The sequence below is a fragment of the Sinocyclocheilus anshuiensis genome, unplaced genomic scaffold (assembly GCF_001515605.1).
Source record: "Sinocyclocheilus anshuiensis isolate Anshui unplaced genomic scaffold, SAMN03320099.WGS_v1.1 scaffold101, whole genome shotgun sequence".
NCBI classification, from domain to species: Eukaryota; Metazoa; Chordata; class Actinopteri; order Cypriniformes; family Cyprinidae; genus Sinocyclocheilus; species Sinocyclocheilus anshuiensis.
In genome coordinates this window covers 258430-275534 of record NW_015540892.1, presented here as the reverse complement: position 1 = coordinate 275534, position 17105 = coordinate 258430, and the positions used below count along the sequence as shown (strand labels likewise).

General features: G+C 37.1%; 2 protein-coding genes across 2 annotated transcripts in view; both read left to right on the top strand.

Moving 5' to 3' along the window:
* Positions 1 to 10745, top strand: part of LOC107688876 (protein kinase C alpha type-like) — a 49784-nt gene extending 39039 nt beyond the window's left edge. The window contains exons 3-5 of the mRNA XM_016486706.1: positions 1836 to 1947; positions 2174 to 2302; positions 10585 to 10745. Of these exons, the coding sequence (XP_016342192.1) occupies positions 1836 to 1947; positions 2174 to 2302; positions 10585 to 10745 (402 nt within the window). The remainder of the gene's footprint in view (positions 1 to 1835; positions 1948 to 2173; positions 2303 to 10584) is intronic.
* A 1566-nt stretch (positions 10746 to 12311) lies between these two features.
* The window catches only part of LOC107688811 (protein kinase C alpha type-like), a 26086-nt gene continuing 21292 nt past the window's right edge, over positions 12312 to 17105 (top strand). The window contains exons 1-3 of the mRNA XM_016486587.1: positions 12312 to 12362; positions 12823 to 12916; positions 16141 to 16281. Coding sequence (XP_016342073.1) covers positions 12316 to 12362; positions 12823 to 12916; positions 16141 to 16281 — 282 coding nt within the window. The 5' untranslated portion in view covers positions 12312 to 12315. The remainder of the gene's footprint in view (positions 12363 to 12822; positions 12917 to 16140; positions 16282 to 17105) is intronic.

Below are 17105 nucleotides of genomic sequence, written 5' to 3'. Positions count from 1 at the left end.
TATAATAGTAATTACATGTAACGTGTAACAAGGACACCTTAAAATAAAGTGTTACCTAATAATTCTGTCATTTACTCAACCTCATCACTTTCTTAAACCTGTATGATTTTCATTTAAGTTTAGCAACAGAGCTTTATTGTGTATTGCTGTACACCCAAAGTGCTTTACACTCATGAGGGGGATCTCTCATTCTCTCATACATGACATGAAATTACTTTTTGATTACTTTTAGATTACTTTTCACCTTTTGATTACTTTTAGATTACTTTTCACCTAGCTCGTTTATCATATGGATTTAAATAGGCTCTTGTGCCAAATTGATATAAAAATGCAAAGAAAAAGAAAATATTCCATTATTCCATTCCAAATATTCCATTGTTACTGACAACATGAAGTGCACCAAACATTACATCTAGATTTCCAAAACTGGGGATTATGAAGGAACTGCAGGGGGTTCGTGAGTTTAATGAAAAACAAATAATTATATCAATCATAACAATGTAAAATCTAAATAAATCATTTTAAAATAACATAATTCAAAATAAAACACTTACAAAAAAAAAAGGTATTGTGTGAATGCCCACAAAACTGGAAGACTTTCTGTGTGTGTAAATGGTAGGCTATTATAGAAAAGAAAATGTAAAAGATTAAAAAGAAAATTTGGGGAGAATCCATAAATTATAAATAATTTATTGTTATTGTATGAATTATATGTAATCATGTAAGTATTTGATTCAGAGTATTTTAAAATGTAATTTAATCTAATTACAAGCACTTAATTTTTGTGTAACACTTTATTTTAAGGTGTCATTGTTACACATTACATGTACAATAAACAATAAATTATGCATAATTACATGCAAGTAACCCTAATCCTACCCCTAACCATATAGTTAGTACATGTAGTTAATTACTCTGGGCTTAAATGTACAATTACACTGTAACAAGGACATCTTAAAATAAAGTGTAACCAATTTTTGGAATCTGATTACGTAATCCAGATTACATGTAATAAATTACTATCCAGCTCTAAATAGCAGAAAGGCTCTCAAGATCCAAAATAAATAAAAATAAATAAATAAATAAAAGTAACAAAAAAGCATCATAAAAGTTGCTCTTGATAATATCAGGTAATATTAGTCCTTTGGAACCAGCCTCTATGTTTTCCTTCAGGATGTCAGTGTTTGTTTTTAATTACATAACTACAGATGATGTCTGGCTTGACTAATGTTTGCCTTGAGTTTATAATTATATAGAAAAATATGAGTCTGTTTCAAGGGAAATGTCTTGTTTTTTGTCTCCAAAAAGATCGAATAGTAGAATTCAGTCCTGGCATTTTCCCCCTTACACCCAGACTATACCAGATGCATTTGCTGATGTGATGCCCCTCTGCAACTTGAGTCTGTTTAACACTGAACATGTCACATTCCAACATTCCAGCCGATGTTCCAAATACATTTGTCATGTTGTCGGAAGCAGTGTAGTATGTCAAAAATAGAATGGTTTATCTAGTTACTGTTGGTGACAGCAGGTATATTTACTTTTAATACACCACTTCACTCATGTTTGGTGTAGACAGGGTGCAAATCACACAATTATATAGGCAAGTGTCACAGCATGACTTCACAACCTGTATAGTGTCACATGGCATGATGAAGTTAATCACCATGGAATCTATACCATTTTGACCCAGATTAATTGAATATTGAACATTATGAATTTTAAAATCTCATGAATCCTTTGCTTCAGTCTCCTGTTCCTGCCTTTTAGGTTTTCTCAGACTCAATCTCCTGACCTGTTCTCTCTCTTTCTTTTGAATCGTTTTATCTGTGTAGGACCCTAGAAGCAAGCACAAGTTTAAGATCCACACCTATGGCAGTCCCACATTCTGTGACCACTGTGGATCTCTTCTGTATGGACTCATACACCAAGGGATGAAATGTGACTGTAAGTACCATACTAAACTATTTTTTGCCGAGGGGTGGTTCTAGGGTCAATGGTTATTTGGGACTTTTCTATGTCAATGTACAGTATATGGAGTAATCATTTGATTAACTATTGTAATATTATATGTTACTATTATGTTAAAATATTATGTGCAAGGTATTAATTTCATTAAGTCAATATGAAATCAGGGAACTCCTGCTTTATGCAAATGTGTGTGTGTTCACAGCCTGTGATATGAATGTCCATAAGCAGTGTGTGATGAATGTGCCAAGCCTTTGTGGAACGGACCACACAGAGAGACGAGGACGTCTATACTTGAAGATCGAGGTGATAGAAGACAAAATGCATGTCACAGGTGAGTTTCCATGTTTTTCATGGCCAATGGTGCAACAAGTTCATTTTATTTTTCAAGTTCATTTTATTTGTAGAGCACATATACAACAGCCACCAGGCTGACCAAAGTGCTTTTCAGAAGAGCAACAATTTTACCACATACACAGAGAACAAACCAGACAAAAATTTAAAACCGCACGTTTAAAATTTACCATATCACAGTAGTCAATACACTAAGGAAAACAAATAAGTGTTTAGCAAGGACTTAAAAACAGACAAAGAAGGGGCCATTCTAATCTCTAAAGGTAGGGTATTCCAGAGTCGTGGCCCTGCCACCGCAAATGCACACTCCCCTCTACGCTTAAGCCTAACGTGAGGGACCACCAACAAGGCCTGGTCACAGGATCGTAGGCTTCTAGACGGAGTATAGAAGTAAAGAAGGTCAGATAGATAGACAGGAGCTTGGTTATGTAGGGATTTATATACAAAGAGGAGAATTTTAAAGTCTATTCTCTGACAAACCGGCAACCAGTGTAGAGATCTAAGAATTGGAGTGATGTGTTCATGTTTACGACATTTTAAAAGAAGTCTTGCCGCAGCATTTTGGACAAGCTGAAGACGCGCAATTTGAGATTTAGATATACCGCAATATAAAGAATTGCAGTAATCTAGACGAGACGTAACGAACGCATGAACAGCCATTTCTAGAGTTTTAGGAGTGAGGAAATTTTTTAATTTTAGACAGTAAACGAAGCTGATAGAAACTGGACCCAATGACAGAAGAGATATGTTTATCAAATTTTAAATGCTGGTCGACTAGAATACCTAGGTTCCGCACCCGCGAGGATCTAAAAACGGATAAACTTTCTAACTCAGGGCTTATACACTGAGAGTTATCATTTGGACCGAAAACAATTACCTCGGTCTTGTCTTCATTTAGGAAGAGGAAATTTTGGGCTAGCCATGATTTAACCTCCTCTAAACATTTCAGAAGAGAAGTAATCGCAGTGGAATTGTTTTTCTTGATTGGTAGATAGAGTTGAGTGTCAGCTGCATAGAAATGAAAAGACACACCGTGTTTTCGTAGAATAGAGCCCAGAGGTAACATGCAAAGAGAGAATAGAGAGGGAGCTAAAATAGAGCCTTGTGGAAGGCCAGGTCAGAGGAGCAGGGGAAGAGGAAAAATTACCCAACTTCACTAAAAATTTTCTGTCAGACAGGTATGACTGAAACCATTTCAGAAGGTTTGCTTTTAGACCTACCCAAGACTCTAATCTAGATAATAGTGAGGAGTGGTCTATGGTATCAAAAGCAGCCGATAGATCTAAAAGAATAAGAACCACCGAGTCTGCGGAATCAGTAGAGAGGTAAATATCATTTAACACTCTCAAAAGGGTGGTCGCTATCGCTAGAACAGAATGAAGGTTTAAGCTTGTCAATCACTTGCTTCAATTCCTGGAGGTTGATAGGTTCAAAAACATCCAAAAATGCAGAGGCAGATGACATAATTGGAGAGACAGTTAAAGTTAAAGTGGGGCAGACGCTAAGCCTTAAGTTAATAATTTTGTCACTAAAATATCTCAAGAAGCTTTCACAGAGAGCATCAGAGGCAACAGGCAAGGTGTTAACTGAAGGATTTGTAACAGATTGAATAATTGAAAACAAAACCTTAGGTTTAGAATGATTAGTTTCAATTAGATTAGAAAAGTATGCAGCTTTCGCAGACTTAGCTGCAGTCTGGTAAGATGTAAGAGAGTCTCTGAACATTTGAAGAGAGATATGCAGCCTGTCCTTTTTCCATTTACGTTCTGCCTTTCTGCAGTTTTGTCTTAGGAGACGGGTATCAGAGTTTTGCCACAGTACAGATTTTGGTTTTTGCTTTGAGGCTTAAGGGGGGCAGTTGCATTTGCTACCTTAAGCCAGGCAGAATTCACGAGGCTAAGATGTTGATCAGCATCCAGGTCAGATAATGGTTGATCCAAGTGCAACTGTGAGCAACATTCAGCAAAGCACAAGTTGAAATGTGTGCTAAACTGTGGAGAGTAGAAACGAGAAAGATTTACAGGTGTATTAGAAAAATGAGAGCGATCTGGAAGAGACAGTGAGAATAATATAGGCTTATATTATAAAATTGTTACTGTCCCACCCCCGCATCCACTCGGACGAGGAGAGTTAAAAAATATACAGTCAGCAGGGATCAGATCAGAAAAAGGAGTTAGATCACCAACCTTTATCCAGGATTCCGTGATAAACATAAAATCCAAGTTGTGAGATGAGTAAAAATCATTTAATAAGAAGGTCTTATTCACCAAGGAACGGGCATTTAATAATGCCATCTTCGGTGAAGAAATAATGTCAGGAGATGAGGACACTCTTTTCAGCGAGCGCAGATTTCCGTGAGTTACTCCCCGTCGTCGGAAGCCGAGGCTGATTCGGTGGAGACCGGCACGAGAACCAGGACTCGGGTGCATGGGGAGAACAGGACGAAGCCACCGGTAGGCCAAATCCAGCGGGCGCCAGGCAGCAGAGCCGCCGCAAAATGACCCGTGGGAAGGATCCGAGAGAAAGCCAGCCCGCAGATGAGCTTTAAGCTTCACGATGTATCCTCTGCGTTTGCCTCGTTTCCTCCTTCGCTTTCTCCACAGGATGCCGAGGAGCCACCAGCGGATACAATCCAGGATAACCGCCAGGAACGACTCATTCCTATTGCCAAAGGAGCAGTCCACATCCAAAGTGTAAGAGTTGGTGAATGTGTCCGCAACTGAGTTGCGGATGTCCAAGAGTGCTTGACGGTCGTAGATTAAAAGCGTGTAGCAGTTTAAAGATAGAGCAGACAACCAGACAAGCAAACACGAGAGCAACAGACGGCATGCCGAATACACAGGCGCCATCTTGGATCCGATGACAGTGAGTGTCAGAATTCATTTGTCAACAGTGCAAAACATGTCAATGCTGTTCCATATCTGTTTCCCAGGGTGTCCTTCAGGGTTCTGTATTTGGTCCACTGCTCTTTATTTGCTATATGCTTCCACTTAGTCACATCTTTTACCAGCACAACCTCAACTTTCAAGGCTATGCTGATTACAAACAAACGTTAACTTTTTTTAATGTCAACTGGACATTAGTTCCCAACTCTCTGCCCTGCTCCTTTCACAATGTCAAGATTTGAATGATCAGCAAATGCCTCAAAAGCACATAAAATGTATTGTTAGTCAAATGTCTTATAAGTTGCTTCAGAAACTACCTGTAGTTTTTACCATGAACTGTCTGCTAATGCTGATGGTGTTCAAGTTGACAATTCTCTCACACAATCTCTCCATGACCTTTTTACCTTTTGAATTCAAAACTCAACTTGAAAATGCATCTCTTTACATTGTGTTGCTATGGTTTCTAAATCCAGTTTTACCTGTTCTGTCCCAATACACTTGTATTCTTTTGTTAGTGCATGCTTTGCTTTCATTATACTGTGTGCTGTTTAGGAATGCACCATAATTGGGGACATCATAAAGGTAATACAAAGAAAAGCAAAAATATTGGTCAAAAATATGAATAGAAACCAAATGAGCTGTAACAGTTAAGATAAAAGAATCATTGACATGGAAAATAGTCATATATAATGTAAACATTAATTGTGCACACACTATATTACAGTTAAAATATTATATTGCATATTCACAGTACATTTGGCACAAATGTGCTTGTACTTTATAAAAATCAGTTGAGGGTTTTTTTTCTACATATCATAATTGTCAAAAAATAAAGATCATTACAGAATAATAATGAATCATTTCCTTTTTTCCCCTAGATAATCAATGTACAATATTTTATTTCATTTTTAGTTTGAGCCTCTTATTGTGAAGTCACACCACTTGGAGGAATGTGATGTAATTAATTTAAAATGATCTAAATTGACATATAAATACAACAGATTATTAGAGGGTGTGAAAAATTATACAGGTTGCAACAATGGCCATGCAAACTGTAAGCAACATCCACAGCACATATATATAAACTGTGCCGTGGATGTTGCTTAAAGCATGCCAATCAGCAATGTGAATCAGTCCGTCAGTGAGCAGACAGTGGGCGGTCCGTTGTGACATTTAAAGGGGGGGGTACAATGCTGTTTCATGCATTCAGAGTTGTTTACACTGTTAAAGAGTTGGATTCTCATGCTAAGCATGGACAAAGTTTCAAAAAAACAATTTGGACGTATGACAGAGTATTTCTGTGCCAAAAATCTTACTTCTGGGTTCGTACAAGTTTCGGAGAGTTTTTTTCGATCGTGGCTCTTAATGACGTAAACGAAGGTGGAACTCCTTATATGGGCATTTCTCCTGGAAGAACGCACCTGCGCACGCATTGACCAGAGCAAGAGCGAGATCGCGCCCATTAACGCGCTTCATCCGGCGGCAGCGCTGCATGGGACTTGCTCGGGAAGAATGTCTCCAATCCAAAGAAGTGCGTTTTTGGTTGTAAGGGAAAGATAACTTTGTTCCGCTTCCTAAAGAACCCAGCATTATGTAAACAGTGGATACAGTTTGTCTTTCCGGAGCAGCAATGAAGTTTAACTAGTGTGTTTGTTGACGAACGTTTTATAAACAAGGGCCAGTTCGACGCTGGATTTGCACATCGTTTGATACTGAAAGGTGGAGCAGTCCCAGCTATAAAAGATCCCGGTCATGATTCAGAACTGCAGACGGCAAGTGAAACGGCATCAAATTAAATGTCTGTTTTGTTGGCATTCGGCACCCAAGTGCTCGTCACTCTTTAGCTCTGCCCACGGTGCGCCTCCAGGAGCTCGGCTTTTTCCGTAGAGAATCGTAAAGCTGTATCTTTCTTTTATAAATATGATCAAACTAAAGACTTTTTGGAGATATGAAGGATGCAGTACTACTCTATAGGTACTCAAGATTAACATGAGATTGGGTGAAACTGTGTGTGTTATGCCCCCTTTAAGGCTGAGGTTAGTGTCGTTGTAGATGTTCTTTGTATTCTGTTTTTTCAAAGAAATTCCAAACGCTGCAACCCTGATACTCTGTGTTGTGTTGTCACCAGTATATTACCCTTAAAACCTTACATTTTGTATGTATAGCATTTGTACAGCTGAGCTGAGCTCCTGTATTATAGCATTGCTTTCAGTAGAAGAGCCTGAAGGCCCCGGTCAGATCCACACATTCAGAGTCTGGAGTGCTGGAGCTGCACCTGCACAATCAGCCTGATTACAACGTGCCAGCTAACTGCACACACACACAGCTGCAGTGTGATTTAGTCTGTGTGACGTTCACTGGTTGAGGAAGAAAATGCCATTAGCAGAATGTCAGACTGATGAGTTCAAGAATAGATCACATGCGCGAGTGCACTAATAGAGGGCTTTGTTTGCTTGTTGGCATACACATATATGCTTATGAGTATGTATATGTTTGTTAATGTAATGATGATGTGGTGTGTTATATCTGTAACAATTTTGCTTGCTAAATGTCACATAATTAAATATCTGCTCTGTTATATACCATGTAAAGCTTTAGGAGAGGTGAGAAGGAGTGACCAGATAGAGAAGAAACATATTTATACAAGCAGACCTTTTTGCTGCTTTGACACAGTCTGTATTGAATAAAGCACAATAGAAATAAAGGTGACTTGATTTGCTAGAAATATGTGCGTGTGTGTGTGTGTGTGTGTGTGTGTGTGTGTGTGTGTGTTAACTCTTTCTTTGCTTGAGTTTTAATTTTAAGTGTTCACAAGTTCACAAATCACAGTGAAAACATGTATAGTCACCTGCCAAAAAAAGTTGAGAATTCATGGATTCATTTTAAGAAAAACTGAGGAAATATCTGATTGCATCAAATGTGGTAACACTTTTCAGTTTTCATTTGCTAGCATTAGTTAACATGAAATACAAATTAACAGTACTTCTTCAGAATTTATTTATCTTAATGTTAATCTCAACATTTAATAATAAATTTTTTAAGATCAAAAGTTGTATCTGTTAGCATTAGTTAAGGCACTGTGAACTAACATGAACATTAACTAATTAACTAACATTAATAAATATGTTAGTTCATGTTAATTAATGCATTATCAAAGTGTTACCATTAATATTGTCAATTCTATTCCAGTATGGCAATGTCCCTATACACAGGTCAGCCATAATATTAAAACCACTGACACCACTGATGAAGAGAATAACATTGATTATATTGAATATATCAGATATATTAGGCAGCAAGTGAACAGTCGATTCTTGAATTTCATGTGTTGGAAGCAGGAAAAATGCAAAAGCAAGAAGATCTGAGTGACAAGATAGTGATGGCTAGACGACTGGGTAAAAGCATCTCCAAAATGGCAGATCTTATTGGGTGTTTCCTTTATGTAGTGGTTAGGACCAAAAGTGGTGCAAGAAAGGACAACAGTTAATCTGGCGTCAGTGTAATGGTGTGCCAAAGCTCAATGAGGTCCATATACCGTAGAAATGCTTTACCGATTCTGGTGTGGAAGGAATAGAAATGCCTGGACAAAGCCCAGACCTGAAGCCAGCTGAACATCTTTGGCATAAATTGGAATGGCAAACGCAAACATCGATGCTTGACCTCACTGATGCTCTTGTTTCTGAATGGCAGCAAATCCTTGTACAACATCTAGCAGAAAGGCTTTCAAGAAGACTGGAAGTTGTTATGAAAGCATGATTGTTTTGATGCTTTTGAAATTAGATTGTGAACAACAAGACACAAGGTTACAGGGAGGTCAGACACTCTCATTGAGTGATGGAGCCTGGCTCATTGTTCCAATTCATCTCAAAGGTGCTCAGTAGGGCTTCAGGCCAGGGCCAAATTAAGTTCTTCCACACATGACAAAGTAATTTTATTTCTACATGGACCTTACATTTTATACACAGGCATTGTCATTTTGTATAAAGACCCTCCTCAAGCGGTTGCATCAAAGTTGGAAGCACAACATTCTCTAAAATGTCATTGTGTGATCCAGCATTAAGATTTTACATCACTGGAAGGGGATGTCCATATACTTTTGGCCATATTGTGTACTGTACTTCCATGTGATGTTTGAATCTACATTCACTTTCACATACCTGGCTACATTTGAGCTGTGCCAGGCAAAATATTTCCTGGTCAGATGAGGTTTGTGCTGTGGTTATGTTTTTAGAATGCCACATCCTCAGAAATTAGGACCACATCTTTACATCCTTTCAGAAGCATATCTTGTCAATAGCTATCTTGCTGTTTGTTTCCTTTTTAACTGATTTATTGTTGCTATTATATGATATTGTTGTATTTTCACTCTATGAAGTGTTCTTGGATTTGGAATTTATGGTTTGTGGTGTTGTATGTGTAATGTCATTGCAATAAAGTGTTTTTAAATTGAATGAGTGAATTTAAAGAGAGAGAAGCAAACACAGACATGTTAGGTCATTAAAGTGTAGGGCGCCTCCTACCTGTCAAACATAAGCAGTTCAGGCACTGAGGTAGACAGTGTGTTATGTAGTCTGTGTGAGTTGTAGTCTGGCAATGTCTACTTCACAGACTAAAGTCCTTCGACAGATCCTCCACTATTTATTTATTAATTTTATATATGCATATCTTTTTTAATGTGCCCCATGTTTTTCATTGTATTCAGTGATATAAATGTTAGTGGCACCACATGTTTGCATTGGCCTTGTTGGTTATGACATATTTAAATATTCAAAGTCTAACCTTTCTGTGGGTTTGAGTAAAGGAAATGTGTATCAGGTCTTTTCGTGTTGTCTTATGCATTGTGTGTGTGTGTGTGTGTGTGTGTGTGTGTGTGTGTGTGAGAGTGTGCGTGTGTGAGAGAGTGTGTGTGTGTAAGAATGAGTTTTCATGGATACTTACTGAAGTATAAATTATGTATGGTGTGTGTGTGTGTGTGTGTGTGTGTGTGTGTGTTTGGTCATGTGTGATTATATAAAGTAACGCTCTAAACCAGACAGACAGTTATGGAATGCCTTCATTCACATAAGATCAGTTCAACAAAGAGCATCAAAGACCTACATGTGCATTTCTGCTCTGACAGCATGACCCTGATCTGGAGTGTTTAAATTTGTACCCTGATTATGATACTTAATCCAGTTGCTAACATTCATAGTCAATTCATATTGCATTGTAATTATCGTTTAAAGCCACTTCTTTATTATTATGTCACAGTTCATAGTTTATGTGGAGTTACGTTACCCTGAGACTTATTACCTGCCCTCTGTTATTTACCTATGTTTTATTTATTTTATTAATACATGTTCTGATGTCATCTCTTATTTGGCATGTTGTGTTGCAGTTGGGGAAGGCAAGAACTTGATTCCAATGGACCCGAATGGATTGTCTGATCCATATGTAAAACTCAAGTTGATTCCAGACCCTAAACATGAGACGAAACAGAAAACGAAAACCATCCGTTCTTCCCTGAATCCGGCTTGGAACGAGTCATTTACATTGTGAGTCGCAACATTTAATTACAGCCTAATATTTAGGATTATTGTGTCATTGGTGTTAGTTTTACTGTATGTGCATACGCATTTTATTATTTATTGATTTTTACACAACATGGTATTACTTGCTCTATAAAATACACTTCCGTACAGGTATACTGTATCATCAATTTTAATATATGGCTTTTCTATAGAGTGACTTTCATATAGTAGATCTGTATTCAAATCGATATAAGGTCCTAAATTCAAATCATTGAATATAATCGGTGTGGGGGCACATTTAATTCTGTAACATGATCTGTACTATATGCTATTATAATCCGTCCCCCATCCCTATCCTTATTGGGTAAAGAATTGTTTTAATGGGCTGACTGCTGATCTATTTCTATGGTGGGGAAGCAGCCTAAGTGATAGGTGGTGGCAAAGAAAAGCACTAGGACCAGCACCGTTTAGATGCATACATTCAATCACATCTTATCCATTCAAACATATTTATGCAAATAACTTGACTGTGAACAAATCATCATAAACACAGCAACTGATACAGTGATGCATCTGCACAGGTGGATGATGATGACATTGTAAATAAAAATGAAATAATTAAAGGTACTCTATCTAATTGTTGGGGCTCTATCGTTTAATAAATAAAACCAAGCTTCATGCAAAAAAAAAAAAAAAAATTGTAGCTGGAGCTACTTCTCTCTGTTTATGGAAATGAAGGTCATGCAGGTACTAAGGTTCTCCAGGAGGGATCGTCCCGGCAGGTCTACATTTACATTTATATTTACATTTATTAATTTGGCAGACGCTTTTATCCGAAGCGACTTACTGTACATTTGAGGAATACAGCAAGCGATTTACCGTAAGATGGCAATAAACACGAGAAGTGCCTGTTATACAAGGTTTCACTCATCGTTCAAATTAGTAAAAGCTAGGACAGGAAGGGATAAGGATAGTAAGAGAACAGAAAAAGTGAAGGAATAGTTTTTTTTTGTTTTGTTTTTTAATGAGGAGGCAGTTAGATGCTCTTATTAGAGTCTCACCATAGTGATTTAGGATAAGACAAAAACACAATTTGTATTCATTATGTACTCGCTCATTAAATACATTTAGTTAATTAAAAAAAAAAGTTACCTAGTGCACCTTTAAAATTCAGTAACGAGGAATTAATATTTGTGGAAATGTTTGCTTATATTCTACGCTTTAAATGTTTAACCAATGTGTGTCATCGTGTGTTCATAATGTGTGCATAAAACTACATACATTAAGACAGTTTGACAGTCTTTTTATAAAGATGAGACTCAACCTTTAGGTGTGAGATCATGTTCACCTTTTGAAGGAATTTTTTTGCGAACCTTAAACTTTATCGTAATACCCTCACTATTTTAAATACTTAGGCGGTTTGTGTTTTCATGTTAATGTTTACAATGAAAGTGATATAGTTAATAGTTACTGTAAAAAATGTTTAGCTTCTCTTGAGTTTTCATTTGAATAATCTGGCCCCTGAGCAGCTGAAAAGGCCTTTTTTTAGAATACGATGGAGAGAGCCCTAATGCAATGCTTCATCCTCCTTGGGCTCAATGTCATTTGGTGTGTCTGAGCTCATGAAATCCTCAGTGTGTGGATGGTAAGGATTTGTCTCTTTCTCACTGACCCATGTAAGTATCTGACAGGAAAAAGGTTTGGTCACTTGTTAAGCAGTCATTTCCTACTGTTATTAGATATGTCTCATTAGTTAAAAACCGACTTCAAAGCTATGTAGTGCACTCTATTTTAAGCCTTTTGAAGCTAGCTTTGTGTCGCAAAAAAAGGCTAATTTGATGTTGTTGTTCACATAATCTTTCCCAAAATTGTATTTAAATTTAAATGTAAAAATGGTGCAACGATACAAGAACACCACTGCAGCCAATTAAGCAGACATGCTATGAAATATATAATTATATAATGATATTATTTGGAGAAAAATTAAATATTGCTTTTATAGACTCTAAACAGAATGAATCATTGGTAAATAAACAGACCTGTATGGACTTAAAATTTGCTTTGATGAATACAGTACGCAGTCATAACTTTTGCCTGTGATGCAGGTATAAAGTGTTAAACCAGGAGGAGGGGGAGTACTACAATGTGCCTATTCCAGATGAAGATGACGAGGATACCGAGCTCCGACAGAAGTTTGAGGTGACTCTTATATTATCCTTATGTGCAAACCTCATAAACTTATCTTGTGTTTGTTTAGAAAAGCTATTTTTGACACAAATGAAAAATGAATTGTGTTTGTGTCAAGAATTCAACCTGAGGCTGAACAAATAATAAATTAGTCTGTGGCTCTTACCGAACAACTTTTTATTTCCCAATTGCTAACAATAAGCTCTTGTGAATTAATCATAAAGAATGATAATCGAATCATTATTTTAGAACAATTATTTTGTCTTTATTGACTAGGTAGAATGAGCAGGTTGGCAAACACCATCAATAAATTATTAGAGTGACCCTCAGGCCTAAAGACTCAAGAGAGAAACAGCAAATGTTTAGTGTGAAATACATTGTTATTATGTCAACAATAACATTACGTAACTCAGATTGTATATCTGTTTAGCATGTTAGCTGGAGCAGATCTGTCAGTATTTTAACTGTTGTTTTGTGTATACTTTATTTCAGATATATTGTTGCACTGGAAACATGATTAGGAGATATAAAATTTTCATCTGCTTGTAGCTTTCCTGAGACACATACTGTAGATGCTTGTACACATAGAAATACAGTATAGCTGCCTTGGAGCTGTTTATGTCTACGTGACTCATAAAACATTTAAAGCTAGTTGCGCACTAGACGAGAAACGCATTGGCACATCAGTCACCGTCGGCTTTGAGAATCAGTTTTCTAGTAACTCCTTGTTTTGCCAGATGATGGCAGTGATAATTTTCTTGTCATTTTTGCTTGTTTTAATTAGATGATGTTGAAATCCCACCACCATATGTCATCCTGTGCTTGAGGAGCTAAACATAATCAAACCCACTTTTATTGAGAATTAGATTGATATGATCTATTGTGAGAAGCAAAGTGGAAACTCTATAGTTAGTTTCTGTTTACCTTTTGCAGAACAGCATCATTTAAAGCAATACAAGTGCTTGAAGCTTCATTGGGTGCTGTGGGTTGAATGTACCCATAGCCTTTTAAGCAGACCAATGGAATGGAATATATAGTAATATTATTTTGGGGGAAAGACTATTGCAAATAAAATACTGTGAAAAAAAAACTTTTTGATATAGGATTTTAATTGCCAGCGTCTCACTAGCTTATTTTTCCGAATTTAATTATTTATCTGTGCATGAACATATTCTTTCTATGACAAATACATATCTCATAGATTTAAGATTTAAGTCAGTTTATTACAGCACTTCATGTTCGTGCAATGCTCCTGTTGTTTTTATTTCACAAGCTTCACTTATTTGTAAATCAGATAGAAAATTCAGAGGCAGCTGCTTATTATGCCCCTCTGTCATTTTTAATCAGTGTGTGTGTGACAGACCTCCGACTGAAGATGGCGAGATTTCATCAAAAACAGTCGGCAGGTGAGAAACCCACTACCGAAAGTTAGTTCATACAAGTTGGCTAGTGAGACGCCCCATTTACCCAGACTTTCTCAATTGCATCCACATGCTAAGTACTTTGCCAGAGATAAGTGGCCATAACTGTGGTTGGGAAAATTAGATAATTATTGTCTTTTCCTTTTCATGCATATGTGTGTTACCTGTCTGCATGTATATCTCTGTTTACCCCTCTCATGTGGTTTCAGGATCAGACTTTAGAGGACCTTGAGCAGGTGCGTGCCAACAGCAGCATTCAAATATGTGTATGTTGATTGGCTGGCTGGTTATATGCCCGTTTTATCTGCATCACTTTTTTATTAAATGGTCGCTACATTAATCCAGCTTCATCTTGAAGTATGTGAGAGTGTGAAGACCTTTTACAGAGAATACTTGTTGTGTGTGCCTGCTCATTGGGCAGTGATAGGTTTCTGATATAGAGGTATGCATAGACTTGGGAATGAATTTTGTCCCACTGTAGAGACACTGTGTAATATGTTTTCCACCACTGCATAATCATGAAGTGCTTCTCACCAAAGCATTTACATTGCATTTAGTCATTTAGCAGACGCTTTTATCCAAAGCAACTTGAGGACAAAAGAAGCAATCAAAACCAACAAAAGAGCAAGTCATTACACTTCAAGACCACCTGACCACCAACTTGGAGTGCTCAAAAGCTGTTTAACAACAAGGATAAAGAAGGTTCTTAACTTCAGCGATTCCTTATAGAGGCCTTCAGTCTTTGCTCTGGTGTTTCTCGTCACTGTCATTCTATAGCTGATCCAGAGTTCAGAGGGTTTCTCTGTAGCCATTACAAATTTGCTTGTAGATATTTAACATATTCACCACCATCTCATCGGACACATCGCTATTAGGCCAAAAACTTCATCACAATCAAACTCTGACTTGTAGAGCTTCTTGTTCGGATGACTTCCCTTTCAACCCAAGCTATGCCCTAAACGACCTCTGAAGTGGTTGGCACGATGTGCAAAAATAACTTTTGAAAATTGTCCCAATATATTATTGGCTCCATACATTCAGTAGGAAGGTAGGTTACACAAAATCAGATATTCTTCAATGAAAAATATATTGTGTGCTGCTGTTGTAGTTTGAGCTCAAGGTCGTCCAGTCTAGCTTGGCAGAGAATCTTGGCTTGCTGACTGACTTCTGCATGCTGTGATGGAAAGAATTTCATCTGCCTTGGGTAACTGCATGGGCACTACCCAGAATTCATCAAGAAGGCAGATTTAGAATGAGCCTTGTTGTGTATGGATTGTGTTATAGGACATTGGTAGGAAATGCAGATGATGCTGCAAATGGATTATGCTTTATTGGGCTGCATCTCTAAAATGTTAATGGCCCTGAATCAGGGTAGATACAAAATTACTATTATTATTATTTTATTTTTATTTTTTCGCAAATGTTAGCCATAAAGTCTGGTCAAGGGGTTGTAATGTTTTTTTGTTTTCGACTTTGCTGTCAGTTATTGAGCTGGTGCAACATTGAAAATATGTTTTACCAAAGCAGTTTCTGGTGGGCAACTTTGACAAACATTATGTGAAATTTAGACTTAATATAATTAAGACTGTACAACCTGTTGAATGGACTGTACATTTATCTCCATCACAGCCTCATTTTCATTTGCCAAAAAAAAAGAAAAAATTATATGGAATCTACCCAGACTGAGGTCTATTCTCATGACAGAAAACGTGTTCCAGCTCCATCTTAACTGCATATGGGATTCCAAGTGCTTCATAAGAAAAGTTTGTCTTTAGTTCTGGCTTGTTTTTACAGCTATTGTATGTCTGTGTGCAGAAAGCCAAATTGGGTCCACCCAAAAAAACCATCACCACTTTTGATGCCAGTGGATCCACTTTACCCTCAAGCAGTGTGGACAGTGTCAGGCTCACAGACTTTAATTTCTTGGCAGTATTGGGAAAAGGCAGTTTTGGAAAGGTGAGTTTCCAATCACTTTCCCATAATTAGGTGTATTAATAATTGCATAGCAGTTTTTACTCACAATTGTACAATTGGCACTCCCATATGGAGTGCGTATGGTAGTGTTTATGGAGCATATGGATAGTAAAATATCCCAGTTTACAGTCCCAGGATATTGTGCTTATGACTTTTCCTAACATTCTATTGAATTTTCCTCTGAATTTATTTATTTATTTATTTATTTTATTTTATTTTATTTCATTTCACTTTTTGGGGGGAACAATTGGCATTATCTGCATTTTAAAAGGCACTCTTACTCTTACTTAATTTAAATTGATTGTTAAATCAACTGAATTGTAATCTTTTAATCATAAGTGTTGTAAATGATTTATTTTTACCCATAAAATTAACCATATTAACTGAATACCAGTATTTATTTGTTTTTTATTGCGGTTTAAAGGGGTCATATGATGTTGCTAAAAAGAACATTATTTTGTGTATTTGGTGTAATGAAATGTGTTTATGCGGTTAAAGGTTCAAAAAACACATTATTTTCCACATATTGTACACTACTGTTTCTCCTCTATGCCCCGCCTTTCTAAAACGCGTCGATTTTTACAAAGCTCATCGATCTGAAAAGCGAGATGTGCTTTGATTGGCCAGCTATCCAGTGCGTTGTGATTGGCCGAATACCTCAAGCATGTGACAGAAATGTTACGCTGTGATGACGTGTCCCGGCTGGAGCGATGAGACAAAATCATTAAAACCCATTATAAACGAGGCATTTGTTGCATCCAGTGGGGACATAATTATGGATTATAATGACTTATACTGTCTTTTTA